Here is a 24729-nt window from a genome sequence, read left to right as displayed (position 1 = left end):
TGCCCCCTGAGCCTCCTCCAGGCCGAGCCCCCCCAGCTCCCTCAGCTGCTCATCACGCCTGTGCTCCAGCCCCTTCCCCAGCTCCGCTCCCTTCTCTGGAACTCCAGCACCTCCATAACCTGTTGGTGCAAGGGCTAGCTCCCACTCCGGCCTTTCCCCTGGCAGTGCCCGCAGGACACCCGAGGGCAAAGCTCAGACAAGCCGATGGCCACCCCGCCCTCGGCTGCCCGGGCTCTTTCGGAGAAATGCCACCAGCCAGGCCTGGCTCATCTTCACCCTCCTCTCCGCAGGGTCACCTGGCTGGAATGAAGGGACAGCTTGGAGCCGCTCCGCTGGAGCTGCAGCAAACCATTCCATCTCTTCACACGCCGCTGCACAGTCTGAGACTGGGAGCATTAGAAATAAATCAGTGATGCACAGAGTACAAAAGCTTAGGAAGAAAAAGGTGCTATTAACTTAATCTAACTCTTTATTACCTTACAATTATACTTACCCTCATTATTTAATTACCAGAGACAGACATTTTTTAATGAGTTACAAAAATGTACGGTTTCACCTTTGTTATCTTTCCATTCAGAATCTAATGCAGAAAAAAGATCTAAAAAAGCTTTGGAAAAGAGAGCTCTCGTTTTGGACTGAGCATCAGCAGTAGGAAAGCCAGTGCTAATAAAACAGTAATTGATGATACCAGTGGCAAAGAGCTTCAGAGATTATTTAAACCCATCCTTTGTAATAGCAGCACAAAACATCCATCGCCTTTATTGAACCTAACCAGTAAGTGAATACCCTCACCTCAGTGGTTTGACATTTTCTGTTTACAATTGGTCTCCAGCTTCCAGGAACGAGACATCAGAGAATAAAACACCACTTTAGGAATGTTTAGCATCTCAGTTAAGGCACTTCACAAGTACTAGCACAACCCAGCCCTGCGAGGCAAAACATGTGAGCAGTGAAACTGCTGACCTTGTTACAGACAGTCTTTGCTCCTTTGCTCCGTTCTCCGGATGTTCAACTGTCAACGCGTCAGGGAAGGGCTGCTGAGATCCTGCATGCGGTAGAAAACAATGTTACTTGGATGCTTCTGCTGCTGCTGACACGAGCATTTCATAAAATAAACACATCCAACTGCTTTTTCTGTCGTGCTGGGACTCTCAACACACTACGCCAGCTGCTCAAGATTCTCTAACAGATGCGTTGCCGGGATCCGCATCACAACAATTTATATAACCCAGACACGAGGGGACTAAACCTTCCTCCACAGCTACCTACTGGTCATTATCACCTGCTCCTGTGGATGTGCCTTCAGGGGCTCTCCTGCTAATTAAACAGCAGTTTGGGTCATCCATCAAAAGAACAGGAAGAGTAGAGCATCTGAGGATGTTAAAACCAGTCTTCAGGTGAAACAGGTGTGCACAAAGGTTTGCAAACAAGGCTAAGCCAGTGCACCAGAGCAGAGCTGCTGGGGCTGACTGTGAGGGTGAGGAGGTCAGCCTTCAGCAGTAGAGCTGTCCTCCACGAGCACTCAGTGCTCCAAGGACACAGCATTGCTTAGCACTCACAGCATTTGGCAAATTGCCGAAGTACCAGACAAAGGCTACAGCGGGCTGCGGTACAGCACCTCGCTTGTGTGTGTCAGCACCTCAGCTGCAGCCTTATTTATACTCACAAAACTTCTCCTTTCCCTTGGCAAGTCCTCGGCTCAGTGCAGGTTTCAAAACAGTCCTGAAACAATGTGGATTTCAGCTACTCATGACAAGCACATACGCCACGCTGCTGCACAAATTGGAAGCAGAAATGATCTTTGCCCTCATTATGCCTCTCCACTGCTCTGCCGAGGTTGTAATGACAGAGACAGGGCATGTACTGGCAGGCCTCAACTGGAATAAAAATTACTTTCTGGACCACAGGAGAGTTGCTGATATTGTGCCCCTTGCACCTCTCTGCTTTAGTACTGCCCTGGGAAAAAGGAAATGAGAGAGAAAAAAAGGACTCAGTAAATTAAAAACAGCTCTTCTGCTAATTACATTAATATCCTCTTGGGAACACACCTGGTGACAGAGCCATGAAATATTTGATAATAAAAAGGAGTTTGCCCAGGAATACCCTGGACAGATGAAACAATGCCAGCAGTTCTGTGAGCACCACCCTCCCAACTCTATAAAGACACTGGGAGATGAGTTGTAACTGCAATGGGGAGTTGTGTTTGTATTTCCTATTACCATCACCTTTATGTCATTATCCTCCTTTCATATCACATAGGCAAGATTTAGGAAAGAAATAAGACAATTGAAAATATCTTTCTAGTTTAGACTTTTTCTCTACTCATATCATCTCCTGCTCTTCCCATCATCCCATTTTTCTTTCCAGCCAACAATTCCTCTCTATTTTCATCCAGATGATTTCTGAAAGGTACAACCAAAATCAGAGTTTCATACTGAAATATAAAGAAAACAAAGGACTCATATTTTTATGGCACCAAAGAACTATGAAAGAAACCAGAAATCACTTCAGAACACCAGCACAGTTGGAAGCAGGCAATTTTTTACCTTTACGAGTCACCTTTGTCACTGCATGGCAATATTCTGCTCCTTCTCAACAGTTTACTTTGAGGCTGTAGAGGGAGCTACCCTGGAGTTTTCCAAGATGTTTGCAGATGAGGGTGCTGGAGAGACAGCTGCTAGGAGAGGGTCTCCATCTGGAAAGCAGCTTGTAATCAACTGGAAAACCACTGATCAAGCAGAGAAGCACCTCAACACAGCAGGCTTATGAAGGAAAGAGTTCCCAATGAAACACCACTGCCTTCTCCTCAGCCAGCGGCTCGGAGCACTGAATTCTTGCATCCCTAGAAGATGATTTATTAGTCACAAGAGTTGTGTTATATTTTTATTGTCTTCACAGATAAATCAGGCCAGCAAGACATCCGTAACCATACACACAAAATATTTATCGAAACAATTAATGTTACAAATCTCCTTTTAAAATAATTTATTTCACCGATTTCTTTTTAAATGGTACTTGTCTTACAACATACATTATTCAACAAAGATGTGCAGAACAGACTCTAAAATAAGAAACACTTAAATTAAGCAATTGTCTCCGATTAGAATTTCAATTTCGCCCACATCCCGACTTGTAAATGTTTGCTGGAATACACTTCTCTCGTAGGCTTGATTTTTGTGCTTACAAAAACAGCATCGAGTTTCCAGATGTTGAAGAGAACAGGTTATTTGTATGGTAAGTTTGCATTCAGTTCAACATACAAGGCAACCAAATGATTCTGTCGTTAACGTTAGCATCGTGTATATTTTAGTTCACTGCACTAACATTTAAACTAAAACTTCAAACCACGTAATCTTTTAAGTGACTAACATTTAAAAGGCAAGCAGTAATATCCTGAAAGCTTACAAAAGACACGGGCACACAGCTAAGACGGGGGCTCACTCGACAAAGGCTGCGGGTGTGTGTATGGCTGCTTTTTTTTGTAGGACGCCCACCTGCAGACGGGGCAGCAGTGTCGCCCGCCCGCCAGCCACATCACGATGCAATTCTGGTGGAACACGTGGCCGCAGGGCAAGCCCATCAGCAGGCAGCCCTTTGCAAAATTCTCTAGACACACCACACATTCCGTACAGTGCAACATGTCGGAGGGCCAGGCTGACCAGTCTGGCTCCAGGTCACCTGCGGAGCTGTAGGACCTGGCTCCGCATTCGCACGGCTCGCGGTGACAATAGCAACTGGCACACGAATGGGCCTCAACGCCGCACCGACGCTCTCCTTCGCTGCACCCGTGAAACGTGCCCAGCTCATCGTCCTCCGAGACTTCTCTGTCGTTACTGAAGACCTCTTTGTTTTCACTGTCAGAGTCACTTTCGCTGTCGGGAAAGGTTTCCAGCGTTTCCTCGTCGGAATGGGTGCCGAGGCATCGAAACCTCCACATGGGTAAGTTTTTAATATAATCAGTTGGTATCAGAGGGTGAAGCCAGAGATCAGGGAAGGCCAACCGCTCCAAGAACAAATCCGGGTCTTCATCCCAGTCTGAGTCAAAAGGGAAGTGTTGAAAAGAAGCAATGGGATGAAACAGGTAGCTGGTGTACCAGTCCCACAGGCTCGACAGCCACTCCAGGTTATTAGCGTTTACTTCGTCCGTGTTGTTATTGCGCCTTCGCTTCTTCTCAAAGTAATCGATTAGTAAACCATGGCCAAGGTACGTGCTGAGGAAGAGGGCTGGATGAGAAGAGTAGAACATCCAATCTGCCCTCACCCAAGAAGCCAAAGTAGTTGTGTTAGAGTACCTGAAGAGTTTTAAACTGTACTCATAAAAGCTGTCTAAGTAGGGCAGTTGCAAAAAACCTAACACTGGTAGCCAGGAAATAATTAATAGTGAATTATACGTCCCTAAAGTGCTTATAAGAACCACAAAACGCTTTATAGTGGCGCCTTGTGTAATAAACAGGTCCATCCAAGCCATCAGATTAACTAAAACCAAACTTAAAACAAATAAATCGTTAACTTCTGGCTGCAACGAGCGCAAGAAGGAATCCATGGCACGTAGCGATATAAATTCACCAGTGTTATTTCCATACCTGTAAATCCCCTCAGGAGTCCTAAGGATGTACGATGGCGTCTTGTAGATACCGATTTCTGCCATGTAGCTTTTATTGTCCCAGTTTTCCACGTTCACAAAAATAAACTCTACTCTTCCAGTAAACTTTACACTTAGTGCAGAGAAGAACGCTGGAGGCTGGTCGAGGTTGGCAAACAGGTATATTTTCACCCGGTACTGGTCGCTTCTGTTCCATTCTTCCTTCAGATGTTCGGAGTTGTAGATGGTTTTGATCCGAGAAGCAGCGTGGGCTGTGATCCATTTGAAGATGTGCTCCACTTCAATCTTGCGCCCGCTGTATTCCTTAAGCATGACTTTTCCCTTGGAAGTACTGGTTTGTGGAACCGACATAATGAGGGTGGATTTCAGCCAACCCCTCCTCTTGCAGTACCTACAAAGAAAACCGTAGGTTAGATTACAGTTTCACAACCCCAGGACTGAGTCCTTACATTTCTATTCTAGGCCCAAAAATGAGACATGCTGAGCACCTGGGAGCCCTTATAATGTAATAGCAGGAAATAAAGGCACCCGATATTCTCTGGCAAAGCATATTTATTCTTACAGTACATTTATATCTTACAGGAATATTGTAAAGAGATATGCATCCATAAAACAGGAAGAGGAATAGTGTTAATTTTCACAGGTCATTAAAGTAAACAAGGCCATGCAGCCAACTTACGCTTTGTAACTGGATTTGAATAATAAACAAGCTGACTCTTTACTTTAAAGTTTTAGTATTAGAAGCTACTTTTCCTTGGCCTTCCAGCCAAGAAGAAAACCACTCAGTGTAACTCAATATCCCACAGCTTTCCCAGTGCTTCCTTCCATCCTGGTTTTGCCAAGGAGCTGTGGAGTGAAATGAGCAGACACTGGTCTGTTTGCAGTTGCTTTAATGAGGCTGACAAGTGTCCACTTCCTACTGGGACCATTTTGGCAGGATGCAGACAGGCTAAGGGGTGAGGTGAAGAGCTGGCCACAAAACCAGCGGAGCAGGAAGCAGACACATGGTGCTGGATGATTTGGGCTAGAAAAATACCCACACTGTCTGGCAGGTAGATGGGATGAACCCCAAATCCACAACTAAAAGAAGAGGCTCTTCATGGCTGAGCCCTGGAGTCGTGGTCCAGAGCCCAGTAACTCTGAGATAATCTGATGACTCACAAGATCCCTTCTCTCATGCATCTTTCCTACGAATATCATTACACCCAATTATCTAGTTCTCCTTTAAGGAAATATCTGGCAAGCTTCAACAATCAAAATATGACAGCCAACAGGCACACGATCTCTGAGATCCCTGCACATTGGGACCACCAGCCTCATTCACCAGCCGTCTTACCTAGCTCCTCTGTGCTTTTGGTCTGTCAATTGTATTTAGACAACTACAACTCCCCAGGAATCTGAATGCAGCATTTTTAGGAAGATATTTTCCCACTAATAAAGGTATCCTGATCACTGCAGCCCATAGAATTCTTCTGAATTTTAGCTGCAACCTGATGAAAACTATTCACAAGGGTTTACTCGACAAAACACGTCTTGTTTTAAAAAAAAAAATTAATTTAAAACATGGTATTTGATCAGAACTTAAGGCTACTTAGGAGCTATGCAAAGAGAGACACTGCCAAATTTTTAAGATGTTCAAATACAAGGCTATTTTGCATAAGCACTACAAAGCCTAAGAATTTCCTCTTACGATTAACATTGAGATTTCTGTAAACATTTAGGACTTAAGCCGTATAAGATGTGCCTATCCATACATGCCACTGGAATTCTAGACAAAGTCTCCTGTCACGTAAAGCAAACGCCCCCAACAAAATGTTAAAAAAGCGCCTCTTTTTACAGCAGCAGGGAATTATTAATAGCTTCCTTGGCTCTGCTCTTCCTTGTTCGATATCATATGCAAACACAGTGACTCCTGCACAGCACACGGTGTGTTGTCCAAGGGTGTGTGCCAGTTTATATATAAACATACATTTGTCAGGGAACAGGATTTGTCAGTAATTCTGGGAGGCAGGCACTGTATGCAAGGTTCATGCTAACCTGTGCTTCCCCCTTCCAGATGGTGATATAACGACTCTAAAACTGATATATTCAGCTTTGTCCTAAGCAAGCACAGCTCCTCTCCCTGAATGCCTAGACTGGAAGGCCAAACTCTTCTGTTCATGCCTCTGCACTGCTGTATTATGCTCTCCACAGCCTAATCATGCATTTCCCACACAACGCTTTAGGAAGCTGCAGAGCTGATAAATAATGTAATGGAGCATTCTGAGCAGACTTTAGGAGAGATAAAACCATGAATAAAGCCACCTTCTGTCACAGCTACTTTTACAACACAGCAAGACCTGCTGCTAGAACACAGCTGAGCCTTAAGATATTCTTGGTATTTCGATAATCTTTTAAGGATATACCTGGGGTCACTGGAACAGTTAAAAGTGCCAGTACGTATGCCGAACCTTGAGACTTTCTTCACCATTTTCTGCCAGTGGACTTTACCCACCAGTGGGCTTCTGTCGTTTGCTATGACCTATTGCCAAAAGGAAATACTAGTTTAGTATCACAGCCAGTGTGGTTCCTGAAATAAAGAGCAAATTTCAAGAAAACAGTGCCAGTCATGCTTGATACTCTTTCCCCTTCTTTTAGGACAGAGTGTGAATGTACAACTGGGAGTCATGGTAAATGTCTTTGGAGAGTGAAGCTCTAAGATAGAAATGTGGTTTCTGCAGAGAGAAATAAGTGCATCATCATGTTAAGTACATGTTAAGGTACTAAAATCAGTGGTAGTCAACAAAAACTTTGGTAAAACAACAAAACCATGATTTAAGCAGTTCATAATGGGGGAGAAAGGAGAGGGGGTGCAGCAGGTTCCTCTTCTTTGCAATAAAAAAAAAAAAAGTCCATCATTTTATTACAATTCTCTCTCAGAAGTTACAACAAACCAAAGAAGCATTGTCTCAGAGCTAACAGAATGAGTGGGAATGCATGTACCTGGTGCCAGATTAAACTGCCAACAGCCATTCCTGAGCAGTGGAAACTGCTGATTAAACTCTCAGATAATGCCTAAGAATCTTGACTCCTTCCAGCTTTGCCCGTGACTCACTCAACTCTGCAACTTTATGTGACTGTTCCACCAGCTGCAGTGTCCCATCTGCCATTTCAGGACGATCATTTGCTGTGATATATCCCCAAGTTTAATTTGTTCCAACCCAGTATATTAAAGTTGTACTTCAAGTTACCTCACTGTAAGCTCCTGCTGACACAGATGACAAAGAAGCAGCATTCATCCTCTGAGTTATAACTGTACAGGGAGGGGGGAAAAAAACCCACAAGGAGAAGAAAACCCTGCCTGCCTGCAGCTGACAGGTAATTTTGAATGACATGACTGATCATGCAGTATTCCACGAGCCGTCGCAATTTCTATTTTAGAAATGCCTCACATGCTTCTGCAGGTTTACTGGCAGCCACTTAAAATATATTTTTAAATTAAATCTTGAAACTTCCATTTGTTAGATATTTGTTTACCCACCATTAAACTTATCCCAATCGTTTTCTGACTTAATAACCTCAAATGTCAGCTTGCCCCTGGAAGCTGGGCTGTCACCATGATTAACAGTTCTCTGTGGACATGCTGAGATTCAACCTAGAAAGTGTGTCCAGCCTTTGAGACTCAAAAATATTATCTGCTTTGTAGTAAGCAGCAGCCTCTCAGAATCTTAAATCAGAAAAATTCACCAAGCAGAATGTTCTACATAGGGAAACAAACTGAAGTCACAGATTACATTCCCATTGCACTAAGCCCAAAATGTTTAAATAACACTGGAGGTGAAAATCTAGGTAAGAATACTTCAAGATATTCTTAAAACACACACACATCACATAGAAAAGCCTTTTTGGTTAGATAAATGCAACCATCATGCACTGAGACAACCAGCTGGGAAATCTCTATTGCTGAGGTTTCTTTACATCACCCAACGTGACTGAAGCTTTGGATATTTTAAACTTCTTCTTTTCATTCACTTCAGTCAAGGGAGACCAAATTCCTAAAGACACTTCAAAGCCAGAATATCCTCGGAGCTACTATGGCATAATAAATGCATCCAACATGGCAAGGAACCACTATGTTTTCTTAGTAAGCACAGAAGCAAAACTTTGGTGACTGAATTACTCTTTGATACAATGACTCAAAGATTGGCTTCTTCCAAAACTCTGTGCGCATGTTCTGAAAGAGTGAGGAGAGAATGTTAATGCTGTGTGCAGGAGGACAGATCCTGCTCCCTCTTTCTTCTGCCTGGCACAACATTCACGTGAAGTGTCAAGATAAAAATTTGTTGCAAATAAGTCACCATTATATTTTACTGTCACCTGCCTGCACTGGTGGAATTTTTAACATAAGCTTAATTCCTTTCCTACAAAAAAATCTTTCCTCTTGGAGGAAGCTATTTATACTGAAGAACAATGACCTAAGTAGCAGTCTGTATTTTGTAACTACACAGAAGAACCCTACTATGGTTTTGCACACTGAAACTTTGTAAAATATTTTAGGCGCATGCTTTTTTTATGTCATTATGGAAAAAAATCCAAATAAACATGTCCATTGCAGCTGCTCCTTGCAGACAACACCCACTTACAGCACTGGGAGTTCACCATGCCAAGGCAAGGCTTTGTATTTTGGAAAGCAATCACCACCTCTGTGCATGAGGGAGTCCAAGAAAATACTGCAGGTTAAGCAATCAAAATGCACTTCAGTTTAAATTAAAAATAACCTGCAAACACTTGTAACAGATTTTATTTAAGAAGTGTGAATTTTGGTAAGTTAAGAAATTTAGCTTAAAAACCTGTGACTGAGAAGACTGGGAATTTGAATGTGGAAGAGGCCTGCAAGTTCTTCAAGCCCATGGTGTTAAAGCTATCAGGATTTTATATTTCAAGTAAGGAAAAAAAAAAAAAGGTTGTCAAGTCCTGCACTTCTTCCTAGCAATCACTTCCAGAGAGAGGTTAGAAACAGTTTGACAATCTACAAGGCTTTAAAAAAAAAAAGGTCAAAAGGAACAGCTACCAAAGAAAGATATGCAAGGAAACAAAAAAGTACGGAAAAATGAGCTATTCAAGTTAGACCATACAAAGACTATTACAAGTTGTACCAAAAGGTTTTTCAGTCATATGAATAAGAATAGAACAGGGGGAGAAGCAGCAGGATCACCAAACAATGAAGATAGCATAGAAATGTAAGATAATTTTCTTTTAAAGTTAAATTAATACTGTGACTCAGTTTTCAGTGAAGGGAGGGGTAGCTGGCCATGGACCAGTTAGCAAATTTATGGGAAGAAAGTGCATCACCTGAAGGTGAAAGCAGAACTCAAATAACTTAATGCGCTTAGAGTAGGCAGGATATCTCCATCCTAGAACTGTAGCACAAGCACACAGGATCACAGGTGAACATGTGAAAATTTCCTGCAAACCCCTGTCAGAACAATTCACATTTTGACAGGACAGTAACAAATCTGTAGCTATATTTTAGAGCAAATGAAAAAAAAAAAATACAAAATCCCCTCAGTTTGATTTCAATAGGATGCAAAACTGTAGAAGAAGTTTTAGAGGTGCAGAGACAGTAGCATTTTCCACTTCTTTCCAGCATGCAATTACTAAAGATGTATCATTCCTGATTGAGAGAAACTTCCCCTGAAGGAAAATAACAGTTTCAAGAAAAAAAGGGAATGTAGCGCCCTGTTTGTAGTTTGGTAGCATATCATGTATTATGCCACATGGAAAATTTACATGAGAGCTACAGATAGGCTTTTATAGTGAGTGGGGGAAAAAAAAAAAAAAAAAAAAAAAAAGTTTTAAAATGAGCAAGATATTGGCTACAGCAAAAACACATCAAAATGCCAGAAAGACTCCTTAATAGATTTACCTTAGAGCTCAGTTCAGCATATATTCCCATTAATGCCCTTCCTGGGGGAACTTGAAGTCTCCCAAGGCCATTTGTAGAAGACATAAAACTGGGAAGCACATCTATGTGGCAAAGAGGATTTTAACACCACGCAGGAAGAGCTGCACAAATCTTGTAATGCAGAGTGTCACACATGAAATTGAATTCAGTAATGAACAGGACACTTGGGGAGTTCATCAGTTCGAAACAGTGATGGGAGGAAACGCTTGGGGCTATCAGTTGCTCCACAAGAAAACACGAGCCATCAATATTAACTGGCTGCAAAACAAGCAAAGCCCAGGATATATCAGACCTGACAAAACAAACTGGTTGATTGACCTCACTTACTGGGAGGAATGTGGTTGACATCAGGACTTGGTGAACCTAAGGGCAATGTCAATTTATGCCCAATAGGAACAAATTAGCCCTGAATACACCCAAGCCAGAAGTCAGACACATTTCCAAGAAGGAAACAGTCAACAGGAGTATTTGAACAACTTACAGTGTAAGAGAGACAGCAAAATATTTTCTAAACATGTATTCTACAGTCTAGCAGAAAGCTGAACTAGCTCATCAGAGAGGTCCCTTTCAACTCTATTTAATGTTCCTGAAATAAAGCCCAAGCACACAGGAGAAGGTACCTTTTAGATCAGCTAACACAGATGGGAAACAAACACCATGTCTGGAGAAGCACAAACCCTCTCAGCTTTGCTTATTATTATTAGCTATGTTCACAGTCTGTGACATATCACATGTCAGAGTGACAAGTAAGACAATGAGGGCAACTCAATTAATCCATTAATCATCCTAATGGGCTAAGGGAATCCAACGGGATCACAGTAACCCTGCTATTTAACAACTTCACATCACAGAATGGATCTGCTCCCTAACCCAGGCCAGAGGATTAGCTCTGATTGCAGGGTCTGCGTTACCATCTCTGTAATACTGGAAATGCTGAGATTCTGATGATTTCAAAAGACAGCTGACTAGGCAGCTTTTGCATTGGAAGAGTTCTCATGACATTGAATTACACAGAATTATCCCCAAAGAGTTCAATTAAGAAAGTGATTAGAAAAATCAGTAAATTAGAAAAATAGAATACTTTTGATCTGTATGTTAAAGTAGTCATAGTTGTGACATTAAAGAACAAACTTTAAGAGCAAATATCCTGGAGTCAGAAAGATACAAACATTTGGAAAAAGAGGACTAAGTCAGCAAGGCACTTTGCCTCTCTTGCCTAATCCAAACCCAAAGTGTATTGGGTAGGTACACCAATATTGCAATAGCTACTTTATAACCATCATGGATCCAGCTGCTTCTTAATTTCCAAGTATCATTAAGAATTTTTAAAGATCATTTTATGAAACATAGGTTCTTAAAATACAAGTAAAAATATGACTGAAATTGAAGAGGAAGCAGAGATGATGTTAGAGCTTGCTATAGCAATGCAATATGCAAAGACAGACTCATCTTCTGGTACCCCTGAAGTACTTTAGCATGACAGGATAATGACCTCACTTGAGCATTATCCTGTTTTCCATGCATTTAAATCAGATTCTGTTCAATTTCTTTCAGACAGGTATGCAGAGATCTCAGAGCAGGTCACAGGAACGAGATTTGCTCTCAGTAAGTTTTGAAACTCACTCACAACTAAAAGTGTTCAAATATCACAAGGCATGACAATGAGTCAGAGAGGGGCAAAAGCAGAACAAACAGCTCTACATGTATTCCAGCTCTCATTATTTTAACCAATTCTAGCTGGGACAGCAAGTGCCAGGCACACCTGCTCACACCAACAGCACAGAATTTCGAACACACAGTAATAGTCACAACTTGGTTTTACAGCTCAGCCACTAAGACACCAACCCCAAGTGCTCCTCAACTCTGGGCACTAGTGCACTGTGACAGACTTCACACCATCAGGAAGAACAAAACCCATTAAGTATGAGACACCATTCCCTGCTGCACACACACATCCAGGTAGCTCTCTCAGGAGCAGTCAATCCTCAGCCAGCCTCAGCAAGTCACTCTCCACATAAGGAACACAGACATTTGAATTGGAAAAAATCTGTGTAGTTTTGCCAAGGGTAAAACTGATTTCTAACTCATTTAATGAGCTGGTAAGGTTGCATGAACATGAGAATTATCTGTCTGGTTCAGTGGTTTCCATTTGAGACACCCATGAACTCCTCCAAAGTGCCTGCAGAGGGTAAATGAACAGAGAAAACTCAGTATTACTGTAAAGATTCCCTGGAAGATTTTTAGGGATCCACAGCGATAAAAAGGTTCAAAAACTCTAGTCAAAGAACACTTTTTCATCAACAACTATGCTGCAAACTCTGCTCCTACATATAAACCAAGTAAAAATACAATTAATTATAAATGGACTGGTAATTTATTTATTAGAAGCTTGGAAAAAAGCTCACTTATTTCAGATAATGTCAGTAAGTTTCTACATGAATGTCTGCACTTCTAATAACTCTGAGACATCTCACATTCTGTTTATTATTTGACAATGTGTTAATGGAACTGAATTTCCACTTAGACTCTCTACTAAGAATTCACAACTCATTCAGAATCCACCCATATGGACTGAAGATATCTGGAGATATTTTGCCTTTTTTTTCTGAGAAAGAGATTGTGAAAAATCACATCAAAATAGGCAAAGACTACATCCATCACAGCACGCAGAAATTAACCACCTCAAAATTACCTTCAGTTTCTCCAGGGAGGTGAGGTGATCTATGCACTGATCTGGACAGTCAGTTATGCTGTCAGTTAAGTCAGAGATTGAGAATAAATGAGCTTCTGCAATGAGTTAACACAAATGCACAGGCAATACAAGGACTATTACATTCCAGCTGACGCTATTCTGCACCCTTGACTGGATATGAAGCCTCTAAAGAAGAAAACTGAAACTTAAAATCAGATATCCTGTGGTAAATGATCCTGAAGGGCTATTGGAAAAGACACAAATACTGAATTATGTATTCTGAAAGAACTGAGTGTTTCTGGTTTGTTTCTTTTTAGCAAGAACAGCTGATCACCTGGCAAAATTCAGAAGGCAAATAAATATGAAAATCACTCATCCTACATGCAAGCAAAAGGAAGAACAAACAAACCATCACCACCAAAATGCTGTAGGCACATCCCCTGACCTGTGACTACACCACTTGAACTAGAAACTGAGATGCAGAATAGACTGCAGAATTTTATATCCATAATAACGGCCTTTGCAGCTCTACCAGACACAATCAAAATGTCTGTCCTCGTACTTCAATGCTAGGAAGAAGGTTCCCTTTACCTCTCTCTGCCACTATGTTATAGTAGAGACTTTTAAAATAAAAACATGCATTCATTTAGATTTTAACTTCATTCAAAGAGGATTTTTATCTGTAGATCATTTTCAAAAGCCATAATGACTACAATGCTGTTGGATGTGACAGGCTTCTGGAGACTAACCAGAGCCTGGAAAAGTAAGAACATTACACAGACCTCCCCTAACCAACAAGAGAAGCAGCTCCAGAAGCTACCAGTGACCCTCCTCGCCAGCCAAAGAAGTGCACAACAGCAGTTGGCAAGCAAGAAGAACGAATAAAAGGAAAGGTGATGAGCTCATGAGCTAATAGGAGAAAGAACATGCTGCTGTGTGTGGCTCTATGGAAGCGCCACACAGGAGCTGTGAACAGCTACACTGGTAAATAAATTAACCACTGGACTGGGATACTTTGCATGTGGATTTCCAGAAAATAAAGAAACAAAGCCACAAAACACCAATACCTTGTGTATTGCCTTTGGCTTTCTTCAAGGAATTCATCTTGCCGACTCTAAATGAGAAATTTGCACCTCTGTTTTTGTCAAATATATCAAGAAATAGTAATTGCTTCCACTTTTTCCCTTTGATTCTCTGCAGACAGTGATGGCTATCACATTCCCAGCCTGTGCCATACCAGAAATTTCATTTATATGCACTGGAAAATAAAAATCATCTCCAAAGTCTCAGTCCTCTCATGCATCATCACAAAGTGTTCAAACCAACTCAAGTGCCAGCCACTGTGCCAGCTGAGGCAGAACTGCTCCTCTTCCTCTGCCCCTTTCCAGCAGCTCCCACAGAACAGGGATTCAGGGCTCAGGATCCTGAAAAGGATCTGGAGATCCTTTCTGCTTCCCAGCCAGCAGCAACAGAGCAGGGGAATCTCCAACCTTGCCCATGGTCACCAAACCCACCCATGATGCATCCTCCTTCCCCTGCGTGAGCATCGAGCTGGTTAATGAGCTGGAAAGTTTCCACAGCATTCCTAACGCCTAAGGAGGGTGGGTAAGGGAGGGAATCAAGAGTTAGAACTGGGAAATGATGGTAATAACCAGCTTCGCAAGGATGAGGTCTAAGAAAAGAGTGTGGGAAAACCTGTGAAAGGACATGAAGAATCCAGCTCAGGACTTATCCAGCCAGGAGATGTGGTGGGGAATGGAGCAAATGAAAACTCAGAGTGATGAAAACTCAAAAAGCAAGAATGAAAAATAGAAATTCGACATCTCTTGTGGTTTTTATTGTAGAGAAACAGACAAATAGTGTTCAGCAAGTAAATTATTCAATAAATTCCACAATTTTTTTTTTCCACAGCTATTGTGACCAACTGAATAGCTGTGCAAATATTCCCAGGATGATGACAACATTCATCACACTGGAGATACCAAAACACAGCCTATCTGACCTGCTATTAGGGTGCTAGTGAAAAATACATTACAAGTAAAAGTCTGCAAGCAAGAGACAACAGAGAACTATCATATTTCACCCTTTTGAGCTGCACGGAGAGGAGGGAAAGTTTTTCACAGCATATTCATGCTTGTATTTGTCAGCTAGCTTGGGGACATGTAAACTGCCTTTCAACACTCTCTCTCTGCTTGAAGAATGCCCTCCTGTGTGATTTAAACCTCAACTTGGATTCAATAAACTCTTTCCCAAAACACAAATGCCATTCCGAGTCTGAAGGTAATGTGTCCTCTTGTCTATTTTGGGATGAGATCTGACGTGGAAACAGTGCAGGTCTAATGAATAGATTATGAAGATTTAATGACTTCCTGTTAAACAGAAAACATGAAGAGAGACCAGACAAACCAGGTAGGAGCTGTCAACGGATCAATTAATTGCCTGGTGGACAATTCACTTGATGTGGCTGTTAGGAGGAAACTTATGCCTTAAAAAACACCCTTTTATCAACAGAGAAGTTGACATGGAAAAAATAATTTCTACTTTTTGGTCTAGGTTACTTATGTTCTCAAGAATGAGGATTAATTGCTTCAGAATCCAGTTGGAAAATGTCTGTCTTTATTTTCCTAAATGATCTCTTGTTCTCATGCAGCCCTGGGAAAACAGACTCTAAAACTGCTGGGCACAAAAGGTTTGGGAGGAAGTTAACTGTGAGCCACTGGAATATGTGGTAGAAGCAGCCTGCTAGCCTGGGAAGTTGGCAGACCGAGATCCTTCCTGCCTTTGTGAAGAGCCAACAGAGATTTTACAAGTGCTCTAAGCCCCTTAGACAAGCAGAAACTTCCAACTGGTTGGGTCTGAGCATGTAACGGAAGAGCAGCACCAGGAGCCTGTGCCAGCTGGGAGCATCGGTATTAAGGCACCTACTTCACACGTTACAAGGCTCTTACAAACCCAGGGCCAAGGACTTGCATACTTTGTGTACTTCAGTGTGTGCTGCTCTGCTTGTTTTCTGGTTCTAAAGTGGCTGCTTTTCAAAAAGCAACCCAAAGAATGACAGGCTTTTTTTTCTTCCTGACTGTACAGAAGCTCTGGCACTTCCAGCCTTTCTTGTTTTAGTTCCCTGTTCCTCATCTCCCAGATGAAGTTTATCTTTGTCACCATCTCTCTGTTACACATTTTTACAGCTAGTTAACTACCCTCATAAACTCCTCCTTTGAAACACATTCTGGGTGCGATAAACATATTTAAAATAAAAAAAAAGGTCAAGTTTATGTACCTGTACCAGCCAGATCCCATCTTTTGTGTCTTCTACAAGCTCATAGAAGTGCATTTCACCACTGAAGTTTGTACTGGAAACTGATTCAGAGGCCTCTTCCTCCTTGAGAGCTGAATAAAGCTCTCCTTCCATGAGGTCTCCTGAAAAAGAGACAATTGGAGAAATTAAATTAAAATAGCACTGGAGAAAGATTACTTCATGAATTCTAACAGTTTAACTAACTATATTTGCATGGTTGCTCAGAGAACCTTTCAGTACAAAGGTAGCTAAACTTTAAGTTCCAACTATAATTCTATCTCTGGTGACACAACTGTGGACAATTTGACCTCAGTCAGACCACAGAAGACACGAATGCTCTGTTTCCGATTACACAGATGCACCACACATGCACGAGCACACAAAGGAATAGAAGAACACCTTCTAAGGCTCATTCTCTGCACATAACAATATACAGTGGCTGAGAGCAATTTTAGTCAATACATCTCTGCTTTTGTTTCACAAGATCGCAATTTTGCAGCAAGCAATTTCTTAACACTGATAGTTCAGACAGACTTCCAAAATTTCAATCATTAATTCTGGACCAAAACCCAGTGCTTGTGGTCCTGTTGCTAGTAAAAATCTCAGACAGAATAATTTAGGTGTTGGCTATTGTTTGCACTGTTGGGAAAAGTTCCCATGAACTCCAAATGCAACGACATAAAAAGCTCACGGTAAAATCATCTGATTATGTTTCCTTCGTAATCTCATTTCCTTCTCGTGTTTTGTTTCACAATCATTACAAACACTCTTAATGACAACCTGCATTCTAGTAACTAATCTAATAACCTTTAAGAAATGAAGTCTTGTTCAAAACCAGTTTCCTTAAAAATATAAAAATAAGTGCAACAGCTGAAACCCTTGAGGGGTTTGCAAAAATATTCATAAAATTTAGACGGGGAAAAAAAAAAAAAAAAAACCCAAAACGCAACCACGGAAGAATGCTGCAAAGCCTGTTGGTATGAGAAGTGTTTCCATGACATTTGAAGAAGTTGGTTAATACAGTTTGTTTGGAGTTAAACACTTCCCTGCAGCATATGCAACCCAAACATCGTGACATCATGAAAGTAACCTGACAGCCAAGGAGCGAAAGTGATTGGAAACAAAAGTGAAAGTGCCTAATGCTTTTTACTGTTGGGGCAGCAAAGCCAACAAACAACATAAAAATATAAATAAACAATGAAGAGTAACAGCAAATTAGATTTAAATGCCCAGGATTAATATCAATTATTTAAACCAGCATTTTTAAGCTAATATGGCAGGCACTACATCCATACAAATCCTTCTCTCTCCCCGTCCAGACATCAGAGACCCTCACTCCCTATCCCGATTGCTGGGATTTCTCTCTGTCCTGGATCACCAGCCCTTCCATCATTGATTTAAAAGCAGCTACTCACATTTTCCTGCTTGGCTGGCACTACAGCTATTACATCAGCCCCATCTCCCAGTCCTTGGGGCCAGCTCCCTCCGACTGCTCCAGGCAGCATCCCTACTTTCAGGACACTTTTGCCATTCTTGCATCTCCACTGGTCTTCATCAGCCCCAAGAAGTCCATCTCCTTCACCTGGTCCTCCTCACTTCTGAAATGCCCCCCTGCCTTTTTCCAAGCTGTTTTTTTTTTTTTTGTACGCAGGAACTAGTTCTTCTCCCCTTGTAGAAAACCATCTCTACCCTGGGTACCCATCCCTTCTGCTCCTCAGCTATGAAATCATCGCTTTCCTTGGGGCCCATCTTGATAACCGTACCTGTAAGGAACCCAGCAAACGGGTGGGAATACACGGGAACAAGCCGGCCCCAGCTGTAAACAGTAGCCTGCTGCAGCTATTTGGAGCCTCTCTTCCTCGTTTTTCACGGCAGACGACATTCGGTCCCATCTGTGCCGCCCGCACTGACCCGACCGCCCGCAGCGGAACTCCGGGGCAGGGGAGGGAAGGGAAGGGGAGGGCCGCTGCCGGTGCCCCGTCCAGCGCAGGCCTTTCACTCGGCGCAGCCCGCTGGGGCTCACAACGCCGCCGGGCTTTGACCGTCACCCCCCGAGGTCCCCGGGCTCCCTTCACGGACCCTTTTGCTGCGGGGAGCCAGCTCGCTCCCCAAACCCGCCCCGCGAAGGGAAGCGGCGCCCGCGTCTCCATCCAAGGGCGGCCGGAGCCCACGCGGGGGTGGCCGGGCACCGACCTCCGTCCGTCTCCCCGGGTCACGGGGGAGCTCCGCGTACCTGACTTCTCCACCAGCTCCCGCACATCCTTCTTCTCGGGCAGCCCCGAGTAGCCCAGCCCGCGGCACTCCAGGATGGTCCGCAGCTTCCTGAAGCTCAGCGCCACCGGGTCCACCAGCTGCGTGGCGAGGAAGCCGCTCTCGTACCACGCCACGGCCTCGAACACCCGGGCCAGCACGAAGAGCGCCAGGAAGTAGAGCAGCAAACAGCACAGCTTCACCCACATCTTCCCGGGAGCGCCGAGCCGGAGGCCGGGCTGGGGAGGGAGCGAGGGGAGCGGGGGCTGTCAGGGGAGCGGGGCCGCGGCCCCCCCCGCCTCCCGCCCGCCGCTGTCGCTGTCCCCGCCCCGGCGGAGCCGCGGAGACATAACAGTGACGTGAGCGGCCGGCACCGCCCCCCTGCCCCTTTTTCCCCTTTTCCCACTCCCCCTTTTCCCCTTCCCCTTCTCTCCCCTTCTCCTTTTTCCCCGCCGTGATTCAGCACTGCGGCCCGACCCGCATCACCGGGCTCGGGGGGCGGTCGCGTCCCTGCCCCCGGCTGCAACTTTGGACCCTGCGGCTGCGCTTGCTGCGAGAAAAAATAAAATATAAATACCTCGGATATAGGGGAGAGAGAGGGCAGGATCCGACCTGGCCGACGTTTTTCATGAGAAGAAAAATATTTACAAAGACAGAACTGGGGGCCGGTATTTGCAGGGCCGATCTGTTCGGCCAGTTTTAGGGCAGCTTAGTGGACACAGTTGATTTGGATTCGGGCTGCTGGGTGTAGGGATGATCCCTCCGCTCCTCCTTCCCGCACGCCAGCCCCGCTCCCAGCCCTTGGCAGGCGCGAAAGCAAATTCCACAGTGAGATTCATCTGCACGGGTCGGAACTCGGACTCTGCAGCTTTGCCTCGGCACTCGAGCGCTGAGAGCTTGTGCCAAAGCGACAGCCAAAAGCAAGCTTTGAGCTGCACCCCGACTTCGGTCGAGGGTTTAAGTTCGGTTTGTGCTCACATTGGAAGCATTTTGGAGCGCAGCGTGGATCCCCGCTGAAGTGAATCCTCGAAGAACCATCCCAGGCTGTGCAAGTGTTGGCCTGCAACGGTACAATTTACCCTGCTACAAAAACCGTACTAAAATCAAGCTGCTGCGTTGAGATGAAGGCTCTCCTCTGAAGGAAACTCAACAGTGCTTCTGAATGTTCAGTTATTTTAAGAATCCATAATTTGCATGAAAATTGGCAGCTCATACAGATGAGCACAGAAATAGCAGCTTAGCTAGCTATAGCACTGAGAACCCCCCAGAGTGTACACGCGGTAATTCTGTATTATCAATTTTCAAAAAGGCACACTAATATTGATCTGGAAAAAAAACATTTAAATCGCTCCTCAGAGCCTTTAAACACATTTACAGGTTTCTCAGTGTGCTGATTTGATTTTAAAAGGAAATAACTCAGCAATCCAGGTTGAGCTTGTTCTGTGACACGGCCAACAGCCTCTTCCAGAAGAAAAATCATGACCCTGTTCTTCAGGAATGGGTTCATTTTGGTTCTTAAAAGGTTCTTAAAAGTGGAGGGATTGCAGATGTAGCTGCTCACGAAGCCCTTATGGGCTGGCAAATGTTGTGCCCTTCCACTGGGACTCTCATACAACCTTATTTTTCAACATTTTTATCTAAAAAAGATAAAAAGAGACTGCAAACCTTGTATCTGCTGCCGCTGCTCTGTTAAATACAAAGGGATTTCGGCAGCTCCGCAGGGTTTGCAGCCAGCCTCGGGGGGCAGGGCCAGGCGGGACAGAAGGTACCAGGGCCAGGACGGGAGGCACAGCCCGGTGGAGGGGCTCACAGAGACCGGGCCAAGTGCTGATCTTCCTTCACAGCCACTGCAGCCGGGGAACCTTCACCTGCCGAAGCCAGGGTCCATCTCCCTAACGAGCAGGTGGTAAAGCGTCAGGAAGATGAATCCTTTGCCTATGGCAAAACCAAGGGAGTGGCTTTGTCCCTGCAGCTGGTGGAGCCAGGGGACAGTCAATAAAACACACATTTCCCATCACCTGTCAGAGGGCCTCAGGCAGGCTCTGAGCCCTGAAGTGCCCCAGGAACAGGGCACTTCTTTTCCAGAAGCTTTGTGAAGGTTCGTTCTTTTGTCACACCTACAAGAAGTTGCCTGATTTCTCTACCTTTTGTTTCAAGTGAGTGTCAAGTAACTCCTACCCCTGTGAAGTAATGGGTGGGTGTTTGAAGAAGGACTTTGTTTATTTAACTTCAGTTAGAAAACATTGTTGGACTGCGGGGTTTTTTTGGTTTGTTTTGGTTTTGTTTGTTTGTTTTACATGAGCACTTCAGATCCTACTCCAGCAGATCCCTGAGTTTCTCCCCTGTAATTTCTTCGGGGTGCCTTTGCTTCCCCCGGCAGGAAGGCACCTCACAACAATTACTCGTCTACGCTCACAGCTGAACTATTTGCAACACCAACTGCTGGGGAGGCTGTCACCAGCGTGTCATTTCCGAGTGCTCATGGGCTGAGCTAAATGAGGCCCCTGCAGAGACAAAGCCAATCATCCACCAGAACCCAAAGCCTTGGAGTCGTTTCAGGAAAGTACAAATGATATTTCAAGCCAGTATTCAAAACCCCTCCAAAACAACCCAAAACAAAGCAGCTGCCAGCACTGAAGTACCGGCATGAGGGGCGGCTACAACCAAGAACCACAGGTGATGAGTTAACCAAAGGTCTGGCAGAGCAAACCCAAATGGATCCAGCGCCTCTCCCAGGCACTCTGATCCTCTCTTCCCTCTCCACCTCTGCATCTCTGATGCACTAAGCTGACCCTACCAGAAAATGTTCCATTTTCTAGATGTAGCTGTCATTTGGTTTCCACTTGGAACTCAGAATGTCTTTGACATGTCACCTGCAAACAATCTTTCAGGGAGTTTTAATTATCTGGAAAATCTAAATATCTTAAGGGTGAATTGAAATTCATTGGGGCTGGACACAAAGATGACACACACTGGCATTTTTAAAGACCCCAGGGTTAACACTACTTAATTAATAGCATTAGTCATCAGTCAGTCAGTTCTATGCTCACAGAGCAAATATTACAAATGTGTAGAGAATAGAGACTATAAATTCCACCTTTAAACAAAAGCCCAAAGCAAGGATCTGCTTTTAAATAATTTTGGCAGCAAAAATATTTAACTATAATTTAGGAGCTAATGAGCCCAAATCCTGAGAACTGGGACAGCCACCTTTCCTTGTCAGACAGCCAAACCTGCAGTTTCTTTATCTGCTGCCCCTTGGTAAATGGCAAGGATTCCCTCTCCTCCCCCATCCTCTCCTACGAGCAGTTGCTGACTGTGCAGCCTGGGAATATGGACAATAATCCACTTTCCAGACTTCTGTGGGGAACACAAGTAAGTATTGTCATTTTAAAATCAGTAAAACAGATGATTAACTGTAAAACAGAGGATTAAGCATCTTAATTCAATCCTTTATCATGTTAAAATAACATCACACCATTTTTTAATGAGTTTCTCAAGAGAACAGTTCAGCAAACTAATATTCAAACCTGAAGGGCAGTCTTCCCAAGAGCCAACTCTGCAAATACAATTTATTTGATGACAGGATTCAGACCTTGATGATCCTTGTGGGTCTATTACAACTCAGGATATTCTACGATTCTGGGAATTTCTGGGAATTCACTAACACAGAAACTCTTTATCAACGTGGGTGCACTCAACAATTTTTAGGTGTGATTTGAAACCCTGCCTTCCTTGTAATTGGTATTACATAAAACAAAGAAGCTTCTAGGAGAGTCTGAAAGCAAGATGCCATTATTGTGTTGCCAGCAGAGGAATTTTAAATCAGATGTTTCCTGCTTTGTACAAGTGGCCAATGGGAAGCAGATTTAACAGAGTGGTGAATCTGTAACACAGTGACCATCACTGACAGCTCAGCTAAAGCCCTGGCTGCTGAACCATGGAATCCTGGCATGGTTTGGCTTGGGAGGGACCTCAAAGCCCATCCAGTTGCACCCCCTGCCATTGGGGTGAGGCAGCCCGGGTGATCCGGTGGTGATTCACACAGGAATTCGGGTTGCACAGGACGCCAGGAGGCTCTGAAGCTCAACGCCCTGCTCAGGGTCAGCTGTGACACCCGGGCAGGTGATCGGGGCTTTCTGTAGCCACAGCTGATCTGATGGTCACCGCCTGCAGGAATTTGATCTGCTATAAACACATAGTGATTAACAACAGAGAAACGGGCATCAAGCAGGGCAAATCAACTTAGAGAAGCAGAATAAAATAATTAGAGCTTCAAGAAAAGACACTTTTTATTTTTTTTCCCCCCTAGGCTGTTTGCATTTTCTGTTTTTGTACCAGTGAAAAACAATTTGTTGCCCCCCTTGGAGAAGACCAGCTCTGTTTAACGTCTAAAATAAATAAATAAGGAGTCTCTGTCTGAGTGTGCTGAGATGACCAAGGAGCCCACAGCAGTGGAGAACTTCACAAATTAAACCCCTGTGCTGATGACCTAAGAAACCAGAAGATAATGCTTGCGTTTAAGCATAATTTGTGATTAAATAAAGAACAGAACCAGAGAAAGGCAGGTGTTTAGGCTGAAATCTGACCAATTACTGACAGTACACATTGAACAAGTCCTTGCGTGTTCATATTCAGAACTCTTGATTTTCCCATCCTGCCCAGCACTGTGGACACAGATAAAGCAACACTACCCCAGACTGTGACCAAATACTGTTTTTCCAGCAAACTTTATCCAAATGTATTAGGAGCTTTGTTTATGCTATGCTACACAAAACACAGAGTCCTGTGTGTCTTGGGCTACTGCCTCCAAGTACCAAAGCTCATAGAGTCATCATCATAAAATCACAGAATGGTGTGGGTTGGAAGACACCTTGGAGACCATTTAGTTCCAACGCCCCTGCCATGTGTGGGGACACCTTCCACTAGTCCAGGTTACTCAGAGCCTCATCCAGCCTGGCCTCGAACTCTTCCAGGGGTGGGGCATCCACAGCTTCCCTGGGCAGTCTGTGCCAGTGCCTCCCCACCCCCACAGCAAATTTTTTCCCAATACCCAATCTAAATCTGCTCTCTTTCACTTTGTAGCCACGCCCCTTATCCTCTCACCGCACGCCCTTGTCGAGTCTTGCCCCATCTTTTCAGTAAGCTCCCTTCAGGTACTGGAAGTTGGGTCACTCAAAGCTATCTCTCTCCCAGGCTGAACAATCCCAATTTTCTCAGCCTTTCCTCACAGAAGTGCTTCATCCCTCTCATCAACTTGGTGGTCCCCTCTAAATTCGCCTGGAGCTGGTGTTAACAAGTAGAACTCGATCTGAGGCAGCTCTTTGAGCACACTTTTATAAGCCACTACCAGTCCAATGCACTTCAGCCTGTTGGTTAACGCAGCACCCAGCAGGAAATTTACCGAACAATTAACAAGCCAACGACAGGTTAAATGCTCCGTTTCCGGCTCTCCGGTTCCTTAACTCAGTCCTGGCGCCGCTCAGCGTTACTTGTGCGACGTTTGGGGCAGCTGCGAGACGTGCTCCCCTTGTGCCGCTGGTACCCCCCGGGGGTCACCCCAGCGGTGACACCGCACCCACCCCACGGCTCTAAATCGCTCCCGGGCCCAAAGGGCCGAGATCCAGAGGAGCCGCCCCGGCCCCCGCGGCCTCCCCGGGCCCGGCGCCCCTCAGGCCTCGGCGCCACCATGGCAACAGCGCCCCGCAGGCCCGCGGGCTTAGCTGCCCATCTCCCCGCCTGATCCGAAACACCCCCGGGGATACCCGCTCCCCAGGCTGACTCCCACGCGCCACCTGACCGGGAAGCGCTTCCTGATCCCGCCGGGACACCGGAAAAAACGACCCGCCCACCCCCGCCGGCGGCGGGTCAGAGCTGCCCGCCGCGCCGCCTGACTGAAAATCGCCGCTCCGCCCCGCATTGCGCGAAGGTCCCTCGCTGAGGCG

At 44.5% G+C, this 24729-nt stretch overlaps 1 protein-coding gene and 1 long non-coding RNA gene across 9 annotated transcripts; both read right to left on the bottom strand.

Moving 5' to 3' along the window:
• Positions 1–273: 273 nt before the first annotated feature.
• Positions 274–19745, bottom strand: RNF103 (ring finger protein 103). Of its 8 annotated transcripts, XR_005700861.2 has the most exons (8): positions 18768–19093; positions 16517–16656; positions 7009–7124; positions 4584–4994; positions 2547–2842; positions 1667–1956; positions 964–1045; positions 274–386 (listed from the first exon to the last, which is right to left on the bottom strand). XR_005700861.2 is itself a non-coding variant. In XM_040064447.2 (5 exons), exons 1-5 carry the CDS (start codon positions 18991–18993, stop codon positions 2764–2766), a joined length of 972 nt encoding a protein of 323 aa, XP_039920381.1. In that variant the 5' UTR covers positions 18994–19093; the 3' UTR covers positions 2469–2763. The 8 variants fall into 8 exon arrangements, 6 of the variants coding, with proteins under 6 accessions (XP_039920381.1, XP_039920379.1, XP_058276652.1 ...); XR_005700860.2 differs by lacking the exon at positions 274–386 and having other exon boundaries at positions 756–1045; XM_040064447.2 differs by lacking the exons at positions 274–386; positions 964–1045; positions 1667–1956 and having other exon boundaries at positions 2469–2842.
• A 2470-nt stretch (positions 19746–22215) lies between these two features.
• LOC120752811 (uncharacterized) lies at positions 22216–24485 on the bottom strand. Its single transcript, XR_005700862.1, has 2 exons — positions 23891–24485; positions 22216–22969 (listed from the first exon to the last, which is right to left on the bottom strand). It is a non-coding gene; the product is annotated as an uncharacterized LOC120752811 (long non-coding RNA).
• Between the last annotated feature and the right edge of the window lie 244 nt (positions 24486–24729).

The sequence above is a fragment of the Hirundo rustica genome, chromosome 5 (genome assembly GCF_015227805.2).
Source record: "Hirundo rustica isolate bHirRus1 chromosome 5, bHirRus1.pri.v3, whole genome shotgun sequence".
In the NCBI taxonomy this organism is placed as follows: Eukaryota; Metazoa; Chordata; class Aves; order Passeriformes; family Hirundinidae; genus Hirundo; species Hirundo rustica.
This window is presented reverse-complemented; position numbering and strand designations above follow the sequence as displayed.